Source organism: Paramormyrops kingsleyae, chromosome 2, assembly GCF_048594095.1.
Source record: "Paramormyrops kingsleyae isolate MSU_618 chromosome 2, PKINGS_0.4, whole genome shotgun sequence".
In the NCBI taxonomy this organism is placed as follows: Eukaryota; Metazoa; Chordata; class Actinopteri; order Osteoglossiformes; family Mormyridae; genus Paramormyrops; species Paramormyrops kingsleyae.
The window spans coordinates 1,765,472-1,788,385 of record NC_132798.1 but is presented as its reverse complement, the minus strand read 5'-3'; the positions used below and the strand labels follow the sequence as shown (position 1 = coordinate 1,788,385).

Below are 22,914 nucleotides of genomic sequence, written 5' to 3'. Positions count from 1 at the left end.
CAGAATGGCAGGGGGCTACTTTGTACTTTAAGTCAAAAGGCCGGTTCTTCTATCACCAAGCAAGTTGCAGGTCCAATATTACACGCCCCTGTCTGCAGGCATGTCATCCCACATCAGTGTGTCAGCATGCAGCTATGCTGCTGTAAAGGACAAATTCCACAGAATAATTATATACGTATCCCAGGCAACAGCCCAGGCTCAGCTCAGCCAGTCACTGATAATCCAGCAGCAACATGAAAATGAGGACGAGACCAATTAGGGTTGTGATAAAGTGTGTGTGTTTGAAGAAGGCAGGTGGGGGGGGGGGTTGGGGTAGGGGCCTAACATTCAATTATTCATAGCAAGAAAAATTATCATCAAGATGGGCTGTTTCGGATGAATAATTGATTCTGTCTCTCCTGCTTATCGAAAAACATGCACGTTCTTCCTGATACGTGAGAATCGGCAAGAACACTTGGTTGTAGAAGCTGGTGCGTCTGAAGGACCTGTGTGCTGTCCAGAAAGGAAACGCAACACTCCTGAGTTCAGGCATTCTGAGTTCAGGCATTCAGGCACTTTATGGATTTATTTATTTACTTGCTAGTGATTATATCGATTTAAGCCTTTTAGACAAAGTACTGTGCTTAAGAGTACAGTTGGAAGCTCTCCTGGGATCTTTCAGTTAAATCCATCTCCTGATAACTCTACTTATTCTCTCTCTTTCCACAAAGAGGACGTGAGTGTTTCCTTCTCATAAGCATAACTGCTTCTCTGTTATGTTTCTCCTCTTCTATTAGCTAAGTGAACTAATAAGTTCAGCTTGATACGGAAAGGGAAGAAGAGACCCATGCAAAGTATCTGAACATCTGCTTGAAACCAAGCCTGTTGGTGGTCAGAATATAAATAACTGCAAGACACGTTCCTCATTAGAGGGGAACTGACATGCAGCATGCTGGCCCTTATTTTTAGCAGTAACAGTAAGGTCTGATGGCCACAGCCAAGGAGGTGTGTTTCCTGTCCCTTCTCAGGGGATCGCCGGTGCAATTGTCCCATTTAGAGTGACACAGGCCTTGTTTGTTGTTATGGTGATGGCTGTAATGCAGTCCATTGATAGTTCTAACACAAGTTTCATGTATAGAGAAGTAAAGGAGACAGGAAGAGCACGGCATGCAAGAGGAATCTGTCATTTCTGTATAGTCAGGATGGCAGACATGGATGGGGGTTGCCCATCAGGATTGCTATCACTGATTAACAAGGCTGAATTACATCAGACGATGAAGTGACATCATAACAGCAATTCTCCATGTTTTATAGAAAAATCATTTTTATAGAAAATTCAAAGCTTCCCTTCATACAACACAGAACTAAGTGATTTCCTGACAGAAACATTAATCTGTTATGACTGAATCAATACCTTATATAAATCTTCTATTTAGAAATCAGGATGCAGCAGCAGCATTGCAGGTTACGTGCGACGCATGGCGTTTATGAGAAACAGGTCATAGACATGTCAGGCATTAACTGGGCTCACTGGGAAGCCGGGCTGCACCTGCACCATCGATATCGCTGCGTGTCGGACACTGACAGCAACCTGCATCAAACGGATGCAATCAAAGGGGTATAGATTTGTAGCACAACAAGTAATGCTGGTTCTGTTTATTTCTGGCTTCCAGTTTCCCAACCATGAAGCAGGGTGCAGTATAAACTTTCAACACGGACGCGCTATGAGTGAAGCTACTTCAGCTGCTTGTTTTCCCATCACAAACTGGACAGGTGTCTGCGAGTGGAAAGAACTCAGAAAGCCGTATTTTAGTAAGTCAACAGATACATTATTCCTGGCATTCGTGAGTTTGTGTGTCTGGAATTTGTGAATAAAGTGTAAAGTATAAAGTGTTCGAAAAAGACAAGTCACATGACTGTTTATGTTGGCAAAATTCTGTGTGGTGATATTTCACTGGTGATGCAACAGGGGTGACAAGAGCCACTCGGCTCATAATAAGTAATAAGACAATGGCAGCCATTAATATTAATGAGCAGGTCTGGGCCTCTTCCTGGCACTGCTGCTCTGTGGATCCAGGCGGACAGGAAGGGAACTAATTTGTGTTGGTTTCCTGGGATGAGGTTTTCCATACTTTTCATGAGAGCTGCGCAGGGATGCCGAACAGTTAACGCACGACAGCTCGAGTCAAGCAGCGTGAACCGTTTCATCCAGCCTTTGTGAGGTGCGTCACCTTGCTCATTTATAGTTAAGCTCTGTGGCAACAGCATGCCTTAAACTCTGACGGGGAGAGGGCTGTCTTCCCCTACACTCCATGAGCTGCAATCGCTGCTCTTCATTCACTTTTTGCTGAAACATGCAACTAAGTGAGTCTTAGAATATTATCAGGCAAACAATTTTAACTGCAAAGAAATGTAACCTATTAGGATAGGCAGACCACTGCTATTGTCTAGCATTTCTTTCATGAAAAGAGCATGTATAGGTTCTCATTCTGATAAGAAACCACTCAGTTTAATCTGGTAGAGTACCTTGCAAAGTCAACTTCAGCTTTAATGTAAAATCAATAGCGTAATAATGACCGTGATCTTAAAGTGTGCCTGAACACGATTCACAGAAGAGGAACTGTAATATGTCTGAGTATTTTCACCTACTCTACTGAGGTCATAGACTCGTAATAAGAGACGTATAATTACATATCCTTTACTCTCATACAAATCATACTATATTTGTCCATGTATGCATAAGGTCATGGTCGCTGCATGCATACAGCAGTAATATTCCACCAGACCAGCAGATGTATTGCAACAAACAAAAATACAAACAGGGTAGTGAAATTGGTAAAAATGTAATGAATAGTTTTACTGGGTTTGACAGTATTATGGAGTATGCTGTGATATTTTGAAAACCTGCTGGCAAACTGCAGCACTGAGGACTTCAAACTCCACTGCCAGTCCAAAAAAAAACAAAAAAAAAACATAAATATTCCCTTATACCTCACCTTGCCAAAATCCCGTACATCAAAAAGGTCAAGAGGTTCGAAGAGCTCACTGTGGCGCAGCCCAAACTTGTCATGGCACACTTTGAGGAAGGTCCGGATGTTCTTCAGACATAAGAACTGAAAGAGAACATAGATATCAATAGATAAGAATCACTCAGAGGGGAAAATGTGGAGGCAAAATTCAGTTAGAAAAGTGTGAATCATGCTTAGTTTAGATGAACTTTCATGCATTGGAAGATAACGCTGGAAGATATTATTACCAGACCATCCACAAATCAACCCTGCAAAGCTTTAGACCATGTTACCAACCCCATTGCTGTTTGTGTCCCTCTCACTCGCATCTCATATCACTCCTACAACCACCATAAAGCATGCTTACTCCAGTGAGTTCCTGTGCTGGTGTGTATGCTGCATGAACTTAAATAGCTGAAATCCCCGACATGAAGAAAATACACAAATCGATCACTGCAGACATTTATTGGTTTCCCAGTAAGACATGGCATTTGAGATGCATCAGCAATATGGCCAGGAGTCCATAAGGGTCCACAAAGAATGTGCCTTAATTCTTTGTACCTTATGCCACAGCAGCTGGAGAACTAGCCTTTATGATTCAACTCCCACGATTACACAGTTTTTTAAATGCCACGGAGGACATAATGCTTGATTGATGAATGACTGAGAACATACTGTAACACTCCATATTTCCAATGCCTGTTGTATAATGAATTACCTACCCACTGCTAGGTAAATGATACATTCATTGCATTATTACTGTTGACACTGTATTCATGTCGTGATAATTCTAGGCTGATATTTAATATTGAAGCCAGGAGTGGTGAACGAATCTTGCTCCAGAAAGACAGTATCTTTAATACTGCATCCTATCACATGATTGAGTAGTTCTTTATTGAAACCATATTATACTATCAGGCATAGAAAAACTTCAAAACTAACAATATCCTGTGGTGACCTTAAGTTATTGTCACAAATACAGCAGATGCTGTATAATATAAAAAAGAGCTTTTGTAAAACATCAGAAACAGGATATAACTTCTGGGTTCTGGGTGCCTTTTTGTCCCTTTGTGTGGGATTTTCATATATTTTTCCACTTTCCACTGCTGTTCAATGAATGTAAATAAATCGGAGGATAGCTAATAAGACTAGATAATTAAATGGAGTAACAGTAACCCAGAGAACGATGAGCTGCCATCTTGGGTAGTTTGATAGGTCCTCTCTGCTGTCATAGCCACATGGAAGATAATGCATTCCCATCATCTAACTGCACATATCAACCGTGGGTACAATTAAAACATATGAAAGCAATACAGTGACAGAAATGGGAAATATGCAGTGGTAAGTGGTGGGGGGAGGGGGCTGGTTTCCAACATGCAAGTAATCTGGAGAGACAGGCAAAAGTGAGGCTTTTGTGGGCTGTTTTGTCTGGGGGGGGGGGGGGGGTAGGTGCACTGGGACTTGTTTACCTGGGCTGCTTGTTATGCCTCCCCCATGACTCTCCTGGGAACAATGTAGTGTTGGGGTACACAGTAATAATCATTCCAGGTAGGACAAAGACTGCAAAGCCTTGACAAGCCACACTGTGTCAAGTCAAAAAAGAAAAATCATGAAATCTACTCTATTCTGAGTCATACGTGAGTCACCTGCAGATCTCTGGTTTGATGCTTCAGTGCTGAGATAATCACCCCCATATCCTCACTTCAAAATCCAGTCAAAATTTTCCCACTGACTGGAAACGAGAATCACTCATCTTTGCATATGACTCACCAAACCCTCAGCCGTGGAGAACCGTTTTACTCACAGAACCCTTTGTCATACGTGTTATTTCCTAATTATACTCCTTCCCCAGGTATAAAATCTTCAAGCATCCATTGCTGCTTCAGGAAAAAAGCCATGAAAAGATCAAGGTGATAAAAGCTGATATTACAAAAATGACAGAAACTGTAATTACCAAATTATCTCATAATTTGGAGGAAACATTCCATCTTACAACATTGTAAAGTTAATGGTTGGACCAAAAAAAATGTGACTTGATATCACTTGGTACATCCCGTTGAGTGGCCACAGATTCAAAGACTTTCACAGATCTTCAGTTTCTCAGTGTCAGTCAATGACAGACACTAAAATGTCAGATCTCAGTCTAAACGGACCCAAGAAGAGGCCGCAAGAGGACTCTTATGACAGTTCTCATAACTCATAATTCATGGTCATGAATGTGGCACCAGACAACCAGTTCTAGTTTCCCAAGTCCCCAGTTTTACCAGACTGTCAGTGTGATACTGTGTGTGTGTGGGGGGGGGGGGTGCATCATCAGTCCAGGAAGGTGCTCCGGGGGCTGCATGTGTTTGTAAAAATGGCATCTTGTTTGCACTGTTTGAACGAGTCTACATAAGCTGCCACATAAAGTCTGAGGGAAGCTGGAGGGTCCCAAGGTAGCCGGTGATTATCCCGCTTGTTCAGTCTTCCCATCCCAGAAGAGATGACACCGAATTGGTTGGGATTGTGTCGTTCTCCCCATTTCACTGCATGGCATCCTCAGCCCTCCTGTTTCTGAACAGCTCCATCAGTGAGTTCTTTCCATGAAAGCTAATGAAGTTTGAGACACGACCTGGAGTTTCACGCAGAGTGTGAGCTTCTTCATTATCGAGATCAGACAAAGACAGACCCTAGCATAATGTATCCCAGAGTCTAGTAAACTAGAAGAATGTTTCTGCATCTATCATATCTGTATTTGGACTGATGAGCACAGCAGCATACCAAGAAAAAAAAAGATTTAACTGACAATTTGAATCAAGATTCACAATCATTTTTTTGTTTTTAAATGTATGTATTGGCTGAACATACAAAATCTTGCATAGTTTATACTTATTTATATATGGTTATTTCTGTATAATATATTAAATTTAGATAGGAAGCCAGTCCATACAGGGAACACAAACACAACACACTATGGAGAGATTAGAGACACCAATTCACTTTACAGCACGTCTTAAGAAGATGAGAGGAAAGTCACATACAGACTCCACACAGAAAGTGGGGATTAAAACCCCCAACCCGGGAGGTGTGAGGGGTCCGTGCTGCTCGTGTTTCCCGTCTACATGCATTTATTAATATACACAGTGATCACACTAGTGCTTGAGCAGTGGGTTTGAGTCTAAGCTCCGTTTACAGCCTGAAGACGCACCAATCGTGTGTGAAACAGAAATAACACAGTCGTCACTCAAAGAGAAGATTGTTAGTCTTCCTCCTTTAAAGTCACTTGGTTCCCAAAGTGACGCAAAGCAGAAATTAGGTCTCCAGTCAACAGCACCAGAATCAGAATCAGAATCCGTAATTGAAGGTTAGGTGAGGTTTTGAGGACCAAAATCACCAAAGTGTTTGTATATTTTCATAAATGGCAATTTAGAAATCAGAGTCTAATTCTGTACAGACATTGCACTTGGGGGAAAATATAAACTTACCGTATTTCATAACTGCATGATTTACATGGGGTTCAGCTTGTTAATAATACAACTAAATTCAATCCCACATTTTAATAAACTACATTAATCACTACCGAATGTTACAAAAATTACCACCACGATAATTAAAATGAATAAAATTGGCCCAGCATCTTCTCTGCCTATCTTGACACACAGTAGCTATCGGCTTCCTGCAGGAGCCCTCAATCGCTGCTCATCACCCGTCTCTAAGCATCTGCTTCACCTGATTTGCCTCCTTGCTGAGCTCTGGGCACAGACTCAAATAACCCTGTGGCACAGCTTGGCATCAAAGAGTCAGAAAGTCAGGACCAACACTTTGACCAGACAACGAGAGACAGTACAGCTTATTTGGCTGCCTGAGAACTCTGGGAGATCCAAACTGAGCTGCTTCGAGTAGGGCTGCAGTATATTGGCAGGCAAGCGAGAGCCAAAATCTTATTTCTGCTAAGAACCCAGTAAAAAGCAGGGCTATGCGGAGCCATGCCTGGTTAATTCATTTATTTACCGTGAGTGCTGATGATGTGCAGGGTGGAAAGAAGACTACAGCACATTTGCTTGGCACTGGGACAATTTAAATGACCATAAATTGTGTTTTATTGCTTTGTTAACTCAATATTTAAAATGGGCATGAAAGAGAACATAAGGAAAATACATTCAAACTAAAACTAGTCTCAATTGCTGAGGCATGGTGCCATCTGGAAATGTTATTGGCAATCATTGTTCAGAAATGTAACAAGTGTAGAGTTTAAGAAGAATAATGATCTCCATTATGGACATCCACCTTCCTTCTTTAGGATGGAGCCAGGGGGACATGGAAGGTTCACCTTCATTATTATTATTGTCCTTCCAACCCGAGAAAGAAATCAACGGTGTGAAAGCAGGCTTGCAGACAGAGGTCATGCATTTGGAATCGTGCAGCTTCTGTTACCCACAAGAAGAAAAAATCTATTTCTCCATTGTTGCTTAGACACATCACCTAATTAAGAATAATTTACCCAGGTAAGCAGCATTCTAAATAATCTATCTATCTATCTATCTATCTATCTATCTATCTATCTATCTATCTATCTATCTGTCTATCTGTCTGTCTGTCTGTCTGTCCGTATTCTAATCTATATTCTATATATATAGAATATTATATATTCTATATTTATGGTTTTCGTCATCATATATACATTTTTTCAGCATAACATGACTCCAGCAATTGTGACGAACCAATGCAAACAATACCACCAGCCTTTTAAATGGTGCAATAGCGGACACACCGACACAGCAATAGAACCTCAAAACTAGAGCTGAAGATACAGAAACGGCCAGCTTCTGAGCTTTTTCTAAAGAAATGTTAATGTGAGATTTCACTACTATAGCATGCTGTAGTTGTCAATATGGACCATTGGGAAGAAAATGATTCACCGTCACGGAAAGCACCATCATCTCCGCCCATTCACCCTGATGCAACATGTTCTCTGCCGTCTCATTTGGCCTTTCGGTCTTTTCCATATTCTAATGATTCCCTTTACGAAGCTTTGGCGCTTCCACCAGCACTCTCAGCTCTGCACCCGGGCCTGGTCAGAGTCATTTCACTTCAGACATGCTTCTGTGGCCAAGCTGTTGTCCCCAACCTTACCTCATTACCGACAGATGACCCCTCAGACTACAATTTAACGGCCACTCTTTGCAGTTCTGTATTGTTTTCAGAAACATTTTGGCTCAGTTTAACTTGGAGTTAACTGTCTTGAAAACTTTCACTCAAGAATGTGTTGGGGAAAAGAAAATGGTATTATGAAATGCTACAAATATTTTGGCTGATATAACAAGAATAAACAAACAACACCCCTTGTCCTAGTGACTACCTCCCCTCTTTTTGCAAACTTGTCATCATCCAAGCAGGGCCCCCTTCCTGCACGATTTCCTGAGTTTGTCTCAGAGCATTTGCGTTCCCAAGCCTCCTAGAAATGTCAACCCGAGGAGCAGGGATTACCGGACGGAAGTTGTGCAGTCTCACACCATCCTTAGCAGGCATTCCCATATCCCCCAAAAAACTGAACCACAATAACCTCTGGATGACATTACAGCACTTTAGAGATAAAGACCACTGTGTGAAAAATCGGATCCATTTCACCTTTACAGTTTGCTCCGACCACCAGTAAATGCCTCCCTAAGAAAAAACAGGCTTTTATCACCATGGATTGGGTTCATTTATTTACTGAGAGAAGAAGAGAAACATCCCCGGGGAACTCACAAATCTCAAGTGTCCTTCAGTACAAATGATCCACAGGCCTCTGTCCACCCTAAGGGCGAGTCTCGTTCAGTGCATTGAGTCTCTCTAATAAGCAACTTGAAGCCAAAATGATTGAACTCTTGGGGGAAAAGTGGCACCCTCTCCCATTCTTAAATTCCTTTTTGAAGCATGGTGGTTTCTTTATGGAAAGCATCTTCAAGATGCTACTCCATTTCCACACCAAGGACCCATCCTCAAACATTGCTTCTCGCCCCTGTGGTTCCAAGATGCATATATAGAGGTACCTTGGAACACAAACTTAATTCATTCCAGATGGCTGGTCGAGTTGAAATTTGGTCAAGTTCCAAGTTGAATTTCCCCCATAAGAAATAATGTAAATGAATGTAATCCGTTCCAGACCCCCTAATGATTGCCTATTTCAACTTATCTACCTACCTAACTAATAAGAAAAAGCATTAATGATCTAGATGAAACCAATACATACATGAAAAAGCACATGTCCAAAAGCAATAAACATTGAATAAACGACAATCCCACGCTCCTAAGCGAGGGCAGATACACATGCACCCACTTCAAGTCTCGGTATAATTTCCTTTTTTCAGTTCAGTTCAGTTTTGTTTATTTGTGATATGCAAGTTAGCGCAGGGTCAACATTGCAATGAAATGTGACTGACGAGAATAAACAAGCCTCTCAGCAATATATTATAGAGCAGTAAGACAACGTTCTCACACATGAAATAAAGTGAAAAAAGTGGGCTTCAGTGCAACTGTCAATGGTTTAAGGTGGAAGTCAAGTACCAGTATTGCACATAGTAAGAGTTTTTTACTTTTATTTTTTATAGTAATAAAGATAAAAATAAAAATAAAGGCAAAGTGCAAGGTGTACCTGAGACTATATTTTATGGGAACAGTTCGTAAATGCATCCAATGAAGTGTGATGTGTGTGTTCAAGTGTTGTAGTTGAGGTGTCGAATGGCTTGATGGTAAAAACTATTTTTTAGTCTTGTGGTCCGAGCAGACAGACTCCTGTATCGTCTGCCAGATGGTAACAAGGAGAACAGCTGTCGTGCTGGACGGCTGCGGTCCTTCATGATGCTGTGTGCTTCACGGAGGCACCGCTGGAGATAAATGTCCTGAATTGCAGGGAGACTGATGCCTGTGATGTACTCTGCTGCCTTCACCACTCTCTGTAGCGATTTCCGGCCACTGGCAGAGCAACTCCCGTACCAGACTGTAATGCAGCCTGTCAGCAAGCTCTCGATCACACTCCTGTAGAAAACAGTGGTGATGTTGGCGTTCACGCCGAACTTCCTCAGCCTCCTCAGGAAGTAGAGCCGCTGGCGAGCTTTCCTGATTACAGTGTCTGTGTGAAGGGTCCAGGTGAGATCTTCGGTGATGTTAACTCTGAGGAATCTGAAGCTGCTGACCCTTTCGACCTTGACACCGTTGATGTGGATGGGCTGGTGTTCCCCGACTAGTTCTATTGCTTCTCTCACTACTTTCCTCTTTGGTTTGCTGCTATCAGTGCTCAGTTTCTTAAGGGCCATGATTACTGTATCACTAAATGTACTGTAGATAAAGCACAAAAAAATTCACACTGAAGACAGGAACACAACTTTTGCACGTCGAACTTGGTTGAGAGGTACCGGGAGACTGAGAGTGATTCATAGGGCATCAGCATCCCAGTAGGTCTGTCTGTCTCTGTGTCAGCCCATCAGAGATGCCTCTATCTGTACAAGTTTTAACAGATGTGTTTTGTTTTGTCGTGTTCTGGGTTTTTGGTCGAGTTGCGGTTAGATTTTTCTTGACCAAACAGTTCGAGGTCCGAATTGGTAGAGTTGAACGCATCTCGATCCATAGAAGTTTTAGCAGGAATGGTCGAGGTAATTCAATAGACCCATTCGATGTCTGAGTTGGTCAAGTTAAGAGGTGATTGAGTTCCAAGGTTCTACTATACTGATAAAACACCATTACATCACACAAATAAAAAATCAGCAAAATACAGCAATAAAACATTCTGGGCACAAATAACTAATGATGTATAGAAATATTTATGCCATTAATATGAATCTATTTCAGCTGCCATCAATCAAGCTGAGGGGAACTGGATTACATTACGCTTCTCGTATTGAAAATTGCTCCCAACCAGCTATTTCCATACTACATAACAGTTACGCATAGGAGTAGTAACAGAGATCATCACTGTGTAACAGCTTCACTCCCGCAGAGATTCAGCCCCCATTCTCAGCAACCATAACCTGCCCAGTAACCCAGTAGAAAAGATTATGTGCTAAGGGCTCAGTGTTCTGACCATAGGAATGCCCTGAATTCAGGTGGTGATGTCATTACTGTATCTGACTCCCAGAAGAAAATCAGACTTCACTGTACTAGACAGGATTGTGGTTTAAATGTTAAACTACCCCAGTCTGCACTGCTAAGCTCTTGGGATGTACACTATATGGACAAAATTATTAGGACACACCTCTTAATCATTCAATTCAGGTTTCATTCATACCCATTGCCACAGGTATATGAAATCAAGCACCTGGCCATGCAGTCAGGTTTACCAACATTCGTGAAAGAATGGGTCATTCTGAAGAGCTCAGTGAATTCAAGCATGGTACTGTCATAGGATGCCACCTTTGTAATAAGTCAGTTCGTGAAATTTATTCCCTGCTAGATATTCCAAGGTCAATTGTAAGTGGTATTATTGCAAAGTGTAAGCATTTAGGAACAACAAAAACTCGGCCATGAAGTGGCAGACCACGTAAAGTAACAGCGCAGAGGTGCATAGTGCATGACAGCTGCCAATACACTGTTGACTCAATAATGGCAGAGTTCCAAACTTCCTCTGGCATTAAACCCAGCACGAAAACTGTGTGCTGGGAGCTTCATGGAATGGGCTTCCATGGCTGAGCAGCTGCATGCAAGCCTCACATCACCAAGCGCAGTGCCAAGCGTCGAACAGAGTGGTGTAAAGCACACTGCCACTGGACTCTGAAATAGTGGAAACGTTCTGTGGAATGACGAACCACGCTTCTCTGTCTGACAGTCTGATGGATCATCAGGGTTTGGTGGATGCCAGGAGAACGTTACCTGCCTGACTGCATTGTGCCAACTGTAAAGTTTGGTGGATGAGAGATTGTAGTATGGGGTTGTTTCTCAGGGGTTGGGCTGGGCCACTTAGTTCCTGTGAAAGGAACCCTTAATGCGTCAGCATACAAAGACATTTTGGACAATTCTTCCGCCTTTGTGGGAACAGTTTGGGGAAGGTCCTTTTCTGTTTCAGCATTTCTGTGCCCCAGTGCACAAAGCAAGGTCTATAAAGACACGGTTGGGTGAGTTTGGTGTAGAAGAACTTGAGTGGCCATAACAGAGCCCTGACCTCAACCCCATCAAACACCTTTGGGATGATCTAAAAAGGAGACAGCGAGCCAGGCCTTCACATCCAACATCCATGTCTGACCTCACAAATGCTCTTCTGGATGAATAGGCAAAAATCCCAACAGACATACTCCAGAATCTTATGGGAAGTCTTCCAAAAGTGTGCCAGCTGTTATAACTGCAAAGGGGGGACCAACTCCATATTGATGCCAAAGGATTTATAATGGGATGTCATAAAAGTTCCTGTGGGTGTAATAGACAGGTGTGCCAACACTTTTGCTCATATAGTCTACTGTAAAAAAGCCACAACATCCAGAAAAAATAGCTACATTGTTTCCCTTTATTGATTGGGCCTGTTGTATAAATGAGATTAGTTCAGAGATTCCATTGGTTGACCTGCATTTGATGCTTATTTCTTACCTTGAATCTCATTTATCATCATGTATCCTTGGTAGTGAAAAGCCAGTGATGGTGAATTAAATTTCATAAAACACCTAGAAGAACCACAATAACAATTTTATCCTGGCAGCAGTACTGTGTTAATACACATCCATTACTTTCCCCGATCTTGATAATGTTAATATGGTAGAAGTCTAACTTCCAGCTGTGAGTAAAGTTGAATGTGAATTTCCAAACTGCTCCAGGCTATGTATCTGGAGAGATCGGATAAAACACATGCAATCCATTGAATCAATCAAAGCTTGTGTACTGCTGATTCAGGGGAAAGCTTTGCTGATGTAGATACAGCACCTCAGTCTCAATCTGTCACACTTTTACTGTGACCATACGAGGGTTTCTGAATATAAAGCCCAGTGCAGCATGAGTTCAGGGCTGTGGTGAGGCTCTGCATAAGCTCACTCAATAAAAGAAACAAACAAAAGTCTCAGGTAATCAATAAGGGCAGAGCATGCAAAGGTCAAGTTCAGAAAACACACACTACACTATAATGGGATTCCTGCAAAAATCAGGCATCTGATTACGTACATGTGATTTACATAAAATCATCCATCATTATGCATCTGCAGATGGCCTCATAGATTGAATCATCAGAAACAGTCACACCTCTGCTGCACATGTGAAGACGTGTCATCACTAGCCTGCACTTGTTGCATTTTCTGTTCATTCATGATTTTTTATAGGTGGTCCAAAATTAGATATATGTACATAGAGATACCGTGTTATTTTCTTTATTGAAAACTAAGTAAAAGCCACCCAGATTGCATCATCTGTTCATTCAGTTGACCTTTCAGCTTTATTTAAAGATCTAATGATATTCATTGTAAAATATGCAAACATACATCAAATTAGATCATAATGTAATAGACATTAAATCACACGATTTCAAGGTGTGGCCTTGAACATAATCATTAACATCAATTCTTAATTTACAGATTTTTTTTTTTTAAAGATTCTGGCTAGTTGTAACACTGGTTAGAAACCATATTTGGGATCATTTAACATGTTTTGTCTCTTTCACCATCATTTATAGTGTCTTTTCATCCAACACTGATCCAACAGAAGTGAATAATCCCCTTTTTAGCAGAACACTGTGTATCAGTATCTTGAGTGCTAAAAAGCCAGTCAGTCTTCAGCATGAAGCAGTGAGTTACACAATCGGAACATTCCGATAAATGCACACACAGCTGTGCACACAAAGCTAGATATAATTGCCTTCCCTTTGGGCAGGTAATGAAACATCACTGACTGAATGTGCAGCAGGGTTACCATGGAGATACTAAGGTAACTGTAGCTTTGAGTCAACTAGAAAAGTGTGTCCAGTACAGCTGTGAGTTGCTAAAGGGCCTTTGAGTATCTGATACTCACTCTACCACCTCACAAACACCTCATGACGGTTATGATTATCAGGTGTTGTCGAGATTATGCCAGATCATGCGATCATTTAAACAGCATGGTTCCTGCCTTCTGTCTAGGTCTTTAAGTTTACTAATGTTATGTTCATCCTAATGGTAACTGAGTCTATCAATCTTAGCCAGAAGAACCAAAGCAAAGCAACCCACAAGCACCTTACATCTTTCCCAAGTTGCGTCAGGTGTTTTCCTGCTACAACGTGTTAACAGGATGTCTTGCTTTGTGAAGCTGTTATCAAGGCAAATGCTGGCCTTATTGAGGAACCCATCATTGAGACAATTTCCACCTTTCTTGAGCGCTGCTTAAATTTCAATTTTGTATATACAGTAAACCCTCCACATTCGCAAATGTGACATTTGTGGTTTTGGCTATTTGCAAGTTGGCTGTGAACAATTAAATGTGAACAGACTGGCAGCTTCCCGAAAAGCCCCAGGAACTCACCGACGACGCTTTAGCCAAGAACAATATTAAAAATGATTCCGATAACTTTAAATCATATCAGTCTTTGTGATACATAATATTTGATTTGTGTAACTGTATAATATATCTTTAATAGGCCCTATTAAAAGTCTTGGTCTGGGTACATAATACATCTTTGTTTTGGCAACCAGCCTCACTCATGTGTTAGCTGTCTTTGTGACCATGGAATCTTGCGTAACTTTTAAACTATTCCGTGCCATTAAGTTTACATTTTTATTAATGGGTACACAATGTAGTGCTTCTAATGCGTATGGTAGTAACTTGGTACATACAGGGGCATTATTTAGATCAGGGGTGGGCAATCTTATCCGCAAAGGGCTGGTGTGTTTGCGGGTTTCTGGGATAACCTTTAGGTCAGCTGATCAAACCCAGGTGTGAGGACTCTTCAGCCAATCAGTCCTCTAATTAGTGACCTAATTAGGGAGTTGCAGCGAAAACCTGCATACACACCGGCCCTTTGCGGATAAGATTGCCCACTCCTGATTTAGATGGACAGTACATTATACATGTACAGTATGTAAAGTTCTAGATAAGAAGTGACAAACTAATTTGACATGTGAAGTGTAAAGTACAAAACAGTTTGTTTAGAAATTAGACTGTTATGGGTTAAGGTTAGGGGTGCCCAAGTATTATTCACCAATTTACACATTTGCAGGGATCTTCTGCCCCTAACCTTCACGAATGTGAAGGGGTTACATTATATTTTTTTTCCATTCTCAAGTATTTACAGAAAAAAATAGTACATATAACACTATGAAAAACTGTCCAGCAGGAATATTAAAACTTAAATTCAGTACTATATATATTTCCATTATGATAGAATTTACATTCCAGAATATTTCTGAGGCTTGTTACAATGTGCTGGCAGCTAGAGCATGTATCATATCAGTCATATCGATAACAGAATTTGGCTAGAAAAGCTAAATGCACTTTCATCTGAAGATCTGTTGTTCATGCTGCTGCTTCCACATTCACGACTGGCAGCCTTTATCAAAACCACATTAGTCATCCACCTGTCACACGGAATAGGAAAGATAAATCTGTACAATTGAAATTCTAATTGGTATGTTGTGACACCTCTACTGAGGCATTGTTGGGGTTTCAGAAAGTGGAATTGTGAGCCACAATATAGATAACCGTATAAGGACTTAGCGTGCAAGTACAGTGTGCAAAGGGCTTTATCCACCCCTCTCTTTTTTCTGCTATTTTCAATTATTTCCCCTCCTCTTTCCAGGTGCACCTGTATTACCACTGTTACACCCAAGGCCCCATCTTGCTTTGTCTAGGGAGCATGGGGGCAGTCCCTAGCACTTTGAATGAAACGGGAAGTCCAGGGCTCAACTCAGCAAGCTTTGTTTGGGGCTCAGTCTTGCTGTTCACTTCTGAGGCTTTACATTTCCATCTTGTCTGTCAGACTCCTGTTCACCGGGTTTTAGTTTTTTGGCAGTCTGTGGCTCAGCAGGTTAAGGCTTTATACTAGTGATCAGAAGGTTGCCAGTTCAAATCTCAAGGCTGTCAGAGTGATTTCACTGGCCCTGAGCAACGCCCTTAATGCCCAAATGCTCCAGGGACCCTGCCATCTCAAAAAGGTATGCTGCTTTGGATATAAGCATCTATTAATAAAATGTACATGTAATTCATTTAGTCAAATCTAATCTCCTATTGCCCTGGCTTTGTATCTTGGTTCCTATCCCCTAAGTCTAGTATCATCCACCTTGAAGTCCCCTTTCTGAACCCCTCATTCCAGAGCCGTCTGATGGTTTTGTGTTTCTTGTGGTATTCTATCCAATAAGGGCAGAAAACCAGGCAATATGGGGCAAAAGGTCTGGTTTTGGGCGCTTCGCATCTCTATTTTGTCAGATCTTGGACTAATGAAACGTATTTACTGACCTATTCGAGTCCAGTCATGGGAAGAGGACACTTAAGACACGATCGGCGCTTTCTCTCTCCATCACGAGTGTGCTTTCATTTTTAGGGTGAACAGAGTGATAAACACTCCCCTGAATCTGAGCACCGTCAGAAACATCAAATCACATTCTGCTTTGCAGTCATTTTCTGAGCCAGCAATGAAGGACCCGCTCAGCCATAGATTAACATAGGGACTTAGCATTGCTCACTGCTGTGTATCGCATATTGGACTTAATGGTTGCCCATGATATTTTAGTAAAAGGGAAAAAAATCTTTTAGTCTAACGGTCTATAGATTTATTATGCTTTATACATACCTATGACCTTTTTGAGTATTATGCTGTACAGTTATGTTTTCGAAGCTGGTATTATGAAACTGGCTTGACACACAGAACTATAATGAGCCAGTTATGATAATCCCACAAGTCAGTGCAATCTCATAGCATATAGGCAGAAAAAGAAATCAATTGCTATAGAGAATGCATAACATCTACAAATGAATTTTATGGCATTCATAAACATGAATTTGTACTTAATAGATTATTTGACAACTGAAATTGATGAATGAGGCATGGCTGCACGCGTCTGCCCCGACAGGAAGTGGCAGCCCAGCCCCTTCCTGCGATGGGCACTAGGCTCACTGTGGGGTAAGTGGATCTATCAATATATCATCAACAAATGCCAATCATGGCAGCAAAGGCGGCTTATATGTGAATGGGTAATTAGGGAAGGAATGGCACCTTGTAGTTACCAACAAGCTGTCTGAGAAGAAGTACCAATTTATACTGAAATAACTATTTTTATCCAGTTCAAGAGTAATTTTTCCAAGTTCAATAAGTGCTTCAGCTTCTTTGGTATGGTTTGAAGATCTTCCACTAACATGCTGTGTCAGGTCAGTTTGACCTCTCTGAAGTACAGCTTAAACCATGGTTTCGTCATTCCACTCTTTTAGAAGCCCCACCCAGTTCCTGACCATCAGCAGAGCTTTTTCAAGCTTGAAAATGCTGCAATGTTTTGGAGGAAAGAACGAGCTTCCAGACAATACAGAGTTTTCAATATAGTTTCCCCTTCATTTTTATAATTTTCATTTTTGTTCAACTTTGCACTCGTCTTAATGTTATTCTTTCAAGATACCTGCATGTTTTAAAGGAGGAAGTGGTTGTGGGCATTAAGGTCAGTTCATGTCCTTCACCACAATACTAATTAAACTGGAACTCTAGTTTATTGAATTTGCATTTGAATTTGTTCTCTCTTTTGGACGGAAGTAGATGGCTCATTGATGAAGGACCTGGCATAACGAATGGGACATATTGTCACACCAAACCAAACAATGGATCGGGCATCTATCCTGCTATTTCTTACCACAACCATCCTACTAGTTCCAGTTCAACCCCTCAAAATGCAGACCCTCCCAGAATACAATAACCTTGCGACACTCCACTCCCCATCTTTGTTAGTGTTTCCCCTACCATTATATTAGGGGGGCGCCACGCCCCCCCAACGGCACCTCCCACCCCCTCTTGAAGGTCAAGTTAATTTTATTTTCTATATAGCGCCAGATCACAACAGAAGTCATTTAAGGTTACCTTTCCCATAGAACAGGTCTTTACATTGTCCTTTTATTAAACAAACTAAATAGCCGTATATTATTTATCTTTTTTACACAACAGCTTGTCATTTTTGTCTCTACACGGTCGTGTGTTTACAATACTCCTCTGCTCCCTGTATCGCGCAAGGCGGAGTTCCCCCCCGACGCACAGACACATGCGAGCGCACAGACACGTGCGAGTGCACAGACACATGCGAGCGCACAGACACATGCGAGTGCACAGACACATGCGCGCACACACAGGTGAGCACACTCTCGGGACCTGAATTACCCAACTCTGGTAATAAAACACAGAAAATTAAGAGAGGATAGGAAGAAGGGAGGCTGCAGTGTTCCTATGGCTAAAATAACTTGCTAATCTTCTATCTCGGACTTGTGAAATGGAAGTACATGAAGCGCTTTTGTTTCATTTTCGGGAACCATGAACAGGGTAATAAATATGTGTCACTATTTTAAACGATCAGCTATCACTTTTAAAGCCTAACAGTTCATGTATTTGCAGGTCAAGACAAACATCCGCAATAGGCTGCAAGGAGACCATCTTGCAGCCTGCATGCGGATCTCAATAAATGGGCCAGATGTTTCTGACTTCCCATATCAAGAGGCTTTAGAAATGTTCTTCCAGAAGCCCAGAAAGATACGTCTGCCACCCCCCCAAAAAAAAAGCTGTAAACCTTGGGGAAACACTGGAAAATAACCTCAAACTGAGCCACGTGATACAGAAAATGAGGAGCAAACCAGGGTTCAGTGGAGAGAATCTACTGGGGCTTTTCCACTGGCATACAAGAACCAAGCCACACAGTGAAGAAAAGCTAATTACAGTGCGATTCCGACTCGCTTCGATTTTTCACTGCTGAAGGCCAGGTAAAGGTGTTGCCTGGTTTGGAGAGCGACAGCTTCATAAAATCAAAAAGATGCTTATTTATTATTCACACGGTGTACATCATGATTTACAATTTCTGCTAGCAAGCCTGTGAGAATCGATGTCTCATGTTAACATCAAACGGCAGCAGAATTAGCATTCATTTCCGTAAATTTGATATACAAATCCATCCCATTCAGCTGTTACTTAAGTAGGAGGTTGATATTTTCAAGTTCGGCGTTACTACTAATAATGAATAATAAACAGAATATATGCTTTTTCCTTCATATAATCCACGCGCAGAATCCAAGTATCTCCATGCATTTTGACCAATCATATGGTGGTGACACAATCAGTTTGGTCACACTTCCCAGTGACTCCCAGTGAGCAGGACCATATCAGCATGGTTATGGCTCGGGCACAGCTCACACACTGAACAATGGAAAAGCGCCAGTTTGCGGTACGGGTCTGGTTCTTGGTGGAAGTGGAAAAGCGCCATATGTTTGCAAGGGAATTGTAATGTTGGTCTGGACCAAAAAACCAAGACAAGTACTTTGCTGCTATAGCTCTCTGGACTGCACAAGAACTTCACCCTATGATACTGGGGGTACACAAAAGAGGACAACCCATATAAGGGCTTGGAACAAGGGCAGAGGAATTGGATTGAATCTCTTTCCAGAGGCTAACAATGACCTACCCTCTTTCCTCACACACCATCTATCCCCCCCACCCCCAATCATAGCTTACTATCACTAGACAAGACAAATCCATTAAGTCTTCCATAAAAACAATTTATTGCCAGTTCGTGACGTTTTTAAGGTCATTTTATTCACCCAGAAGGCAGGGGAGCTATGAGAAAACAAAACAAATTTTAAAGAGTTACAGAATCATCCATGAAGATAAAGGGTCATAATGAATTGCGACCTGTGGAACATTCTGTGTGGCGGGCTAAGGCAATAGATTATTCTAGAACACCGTTCAACAAGTTCAGTTGTTTTGTAATGGGCAAAGCCTTGTTCTGTTCTTTTGGAAGACTGGGTAAACCTTAACTTTTGCTTAAAAATGGTAGAATTTATATTGACATTTAGATTCCACAAGCAAATCTATTAAATCACGAAACTCGTGGACTGACTATAGAGGTGTGATTCATACGATGGAAAATCCAAAAATAAAAGGTTCATCAGCAAATTACGAGTAAACAAGTGAAGGGTTTTCCTCTCATATAGTGCACCACATTGACTAAATATACATTTTCTAGTAGACAGCTGAGAAAGTAAACAATAAAAATGGAAACAGGTATGTGCCAAAACAGTTACTTATGTCTGCATGATCCGTACAATTGTCATGATAATCTTTCTTTGTCCAAAAGAATATCCCTATTAGGGCTGTGCGATATGACGATATATATTGGATGACAAAATAAAAATGTCTATCATTTCATATTATGCTCTAACATTTATTTCGTGGTGTTGCAAAATACACTGTTTACGGCAACATTTTTTTATCATTTGCATGACAAGTTTTGCAAGATGACACGCCACCATATGGGATGAAGCACTTGTAAGTTTTTATTGGACTTTATTATTTGTAACCCACAAAAGACAATCCACAAATATGCAACTATCCACAAATTTGTATTTTTTAATTTGTGGTAAAATCATATTAAGAAAAAAAGAAAGCAATTTATACACGTGAAAAGTCATTTGCACATTTGTGGATCACATCCTGTCTATTTGTGGATCATGTTACATTTGTGACTTCTCTCCTGTTGATTTGCGGATTTTTAAAATAGTTTTGTGCTCACTTGCAACAGTTTTGCGATCGCATTACACTTGTCCACTTGCTATATGCTGCAACAGGACAGTATGGATAAACCTAAATAATACAGACATGTCCTGTAAAGCGTGCTTTAAATATTAACCTGTGGGGGACAATGTACACCATGTAACTTTAATATTATGTGTTTTATATGTATTTATTAATAATTGCACTGTGTTCATTCACCACCAGTAACTTTAAGCAAGACAGCTGGGCTATTGAATGTGAAGTGCACACATACAAGCACTGTATATTACAAACATTGAAAGATATTACATCTGGAAAACTGTTTATAAAGCTAACTTTACCGTGGTGTTGGAGTTTAAACTCAAATCCGCTTTCTGGAATATTTTAGCTTAGATCCGCCTATCCCCACATACATCATTACGCGAGAATACCGGCGAGGTATTTCCGAAAGTGTGTTCGGGAATAAGCCTTGACTATGACCCACATCGGCATATGAGATGACTTATACCAGGATATGAGATTTTGGTCATATTGCACAGCCCTAATCATTACCATGGTTATTTTGGATGAATTACTGAGTAGCTGTTTTACCTTGCAGCCTACAGGTGGCACCTGTTAATAAACACTGTAGACCTTGGTATACAACATGATCAGTACTCCACACATTCACCAGGCTTTCTCTTTAACAGAGGTCCTATCTCACCAGGGTCCAAATATTTATCACTTGTGAACAGTAATAAAATTATCTGAAAACACAAATTTAAACGTGCAGTTGCTGTCCTGGTGTGGAGGGCACAATGAATACCAGTTTCAGTTTTAGCTAACAAACAAAATGAGTTTAAGGAGAGTTAGCCTAACAGCCTAATACTCTGCCCCTCCCCATCAGAGCGACAGCACTGTCCTTTCACCACCTCCATGCCATTCCTATCTCTGTTTCCTCCACAGCCAGCCTGCGGATATCTGCTCAGCTCTTACATTTCATCATCCATCCCAGTTCTTTCAAACAGCCATCTCCACCAAAGCCCCAGACTCTCCCCTGCTTCCTACCCGTCGTCCGCAGGGTATTTTTAGAATTTAAAAACAGTGTGACCATTAGCTGTAGTGGGTGGGAGCTCAGAGGACCCATTAGGAGCGACTGTGGGCCAGAGGAGGACAGGCCCCCCCATTGTTCACGTTGGTCTGATAACCACATCTAAGTCCTGTCCTGCAAGCTCAGCTCATTGTGGATGACATAAAATTCATGACAGTTAAAGTAAAAGCTAATTAACTAGGAGAAAAAACAAAACAAAAAACACATCTCAGGCAGGCACAAAAAATCAAAAGCAAATTAAACACTATAAAGAAGCAATAGTGGATCTTTGCACTTCTCCACATGCAGCTGAATCAGCAGTACTTGAGCAACAAACTCCCGATGCAGCTGTCCATCTCACACTCAGCCCTCTCTGAGCGGCTCAGGCACTTCACTAGGCTTGATTCTCATTCCCAGAAAAAAAGCAACGGCACCCATTTTTTGATTGAGGTAAAACAAAGGGATGAAACTATGATTGACAGCGTAACTGTAAAACCGGAATTCAAGTCTCAAGTCACTGTATTTAGTAACTTGCCCCATAAATACTATTTCCAGTGAGATGCTACGATAACAGACAGGAATGGTTATCACACCAGTTGTGTTGACCTATCCAGCACCTCAACCCATGAAAGATTCATTAAGGGAACTGCATCACATCATTATTCTCAGTGTGTGGTTCCCACTTTGGTTTCTTGGTCAATAATGGTACTGGCTGGTGTCTTGGGGCTCTCCTGAGGCAAGGACTTATTATTATCTTATCTGTCCTGTCAATCACTGGGTGACTTCCTGCTCTGTTGAAGGGGTGACCAGCACATATCCTCTAATGGACATTACAGCTCACCACAGAGCAGTACCCACCCCTTTTCACAGGGCAAAAGAAGCTGTCCATTAATTTGTGCCAGCCTGTCTGTCTCCAGCCTAGTTTAATGACGTCTGCAGCACATCTTTCAAAAAGCATGGAAAAAATTCAGCACCAGATGAAAATGACTGTAAAAATGGTTTCACACCAGCAGAAGGGCGTTACCATCTTAATTGGAAACAAAGGCCCTAGCTTCTACTCCCTCATATATGCATTCCATGAAAAATATGACAGGGGCAGAATCACTCACTGCTCCACGACCAAGCAGAACAAAAACCAGCAATCTGTCAACATGCTCAATAATTTTCATTCCACCAAGGTTATTCTGCAAAAATGTCTACTTCACCCAATCTCAGTCTTCCCTTTCAGACTCTCT

At 41.3% G+C, this 22,914-nt stretch overlaps 1 protein-coding gene across 4 annotated transcripts in view; it reads right to left on the bottom strand.

Annotated features, from left to right (window-relative positions):
- LOC111842692 (guanine nucleotide exchange factor VAV2-like) overlaps window positions 1-22,914 on the bottom strand; it is a 108,507-nt gene that overhangs the window by 67,779 nt on the left and 17,814 nt on the right. For all 4 annotated transcript variants that reach the window (XM_023809589.2, XM_023809591.2, XM_023809590.2 and 1 more), the window contains exon 2: window positions 2,976-3,092. In XM_023809589.2, coding sequence (XP_023665357.1) covers window positions 2,976-3,092 — 117 coding nt within the window. The remainder of the gene's footprint in view (window positions 1-2,975; window positions 3,093-22,914) is intronic.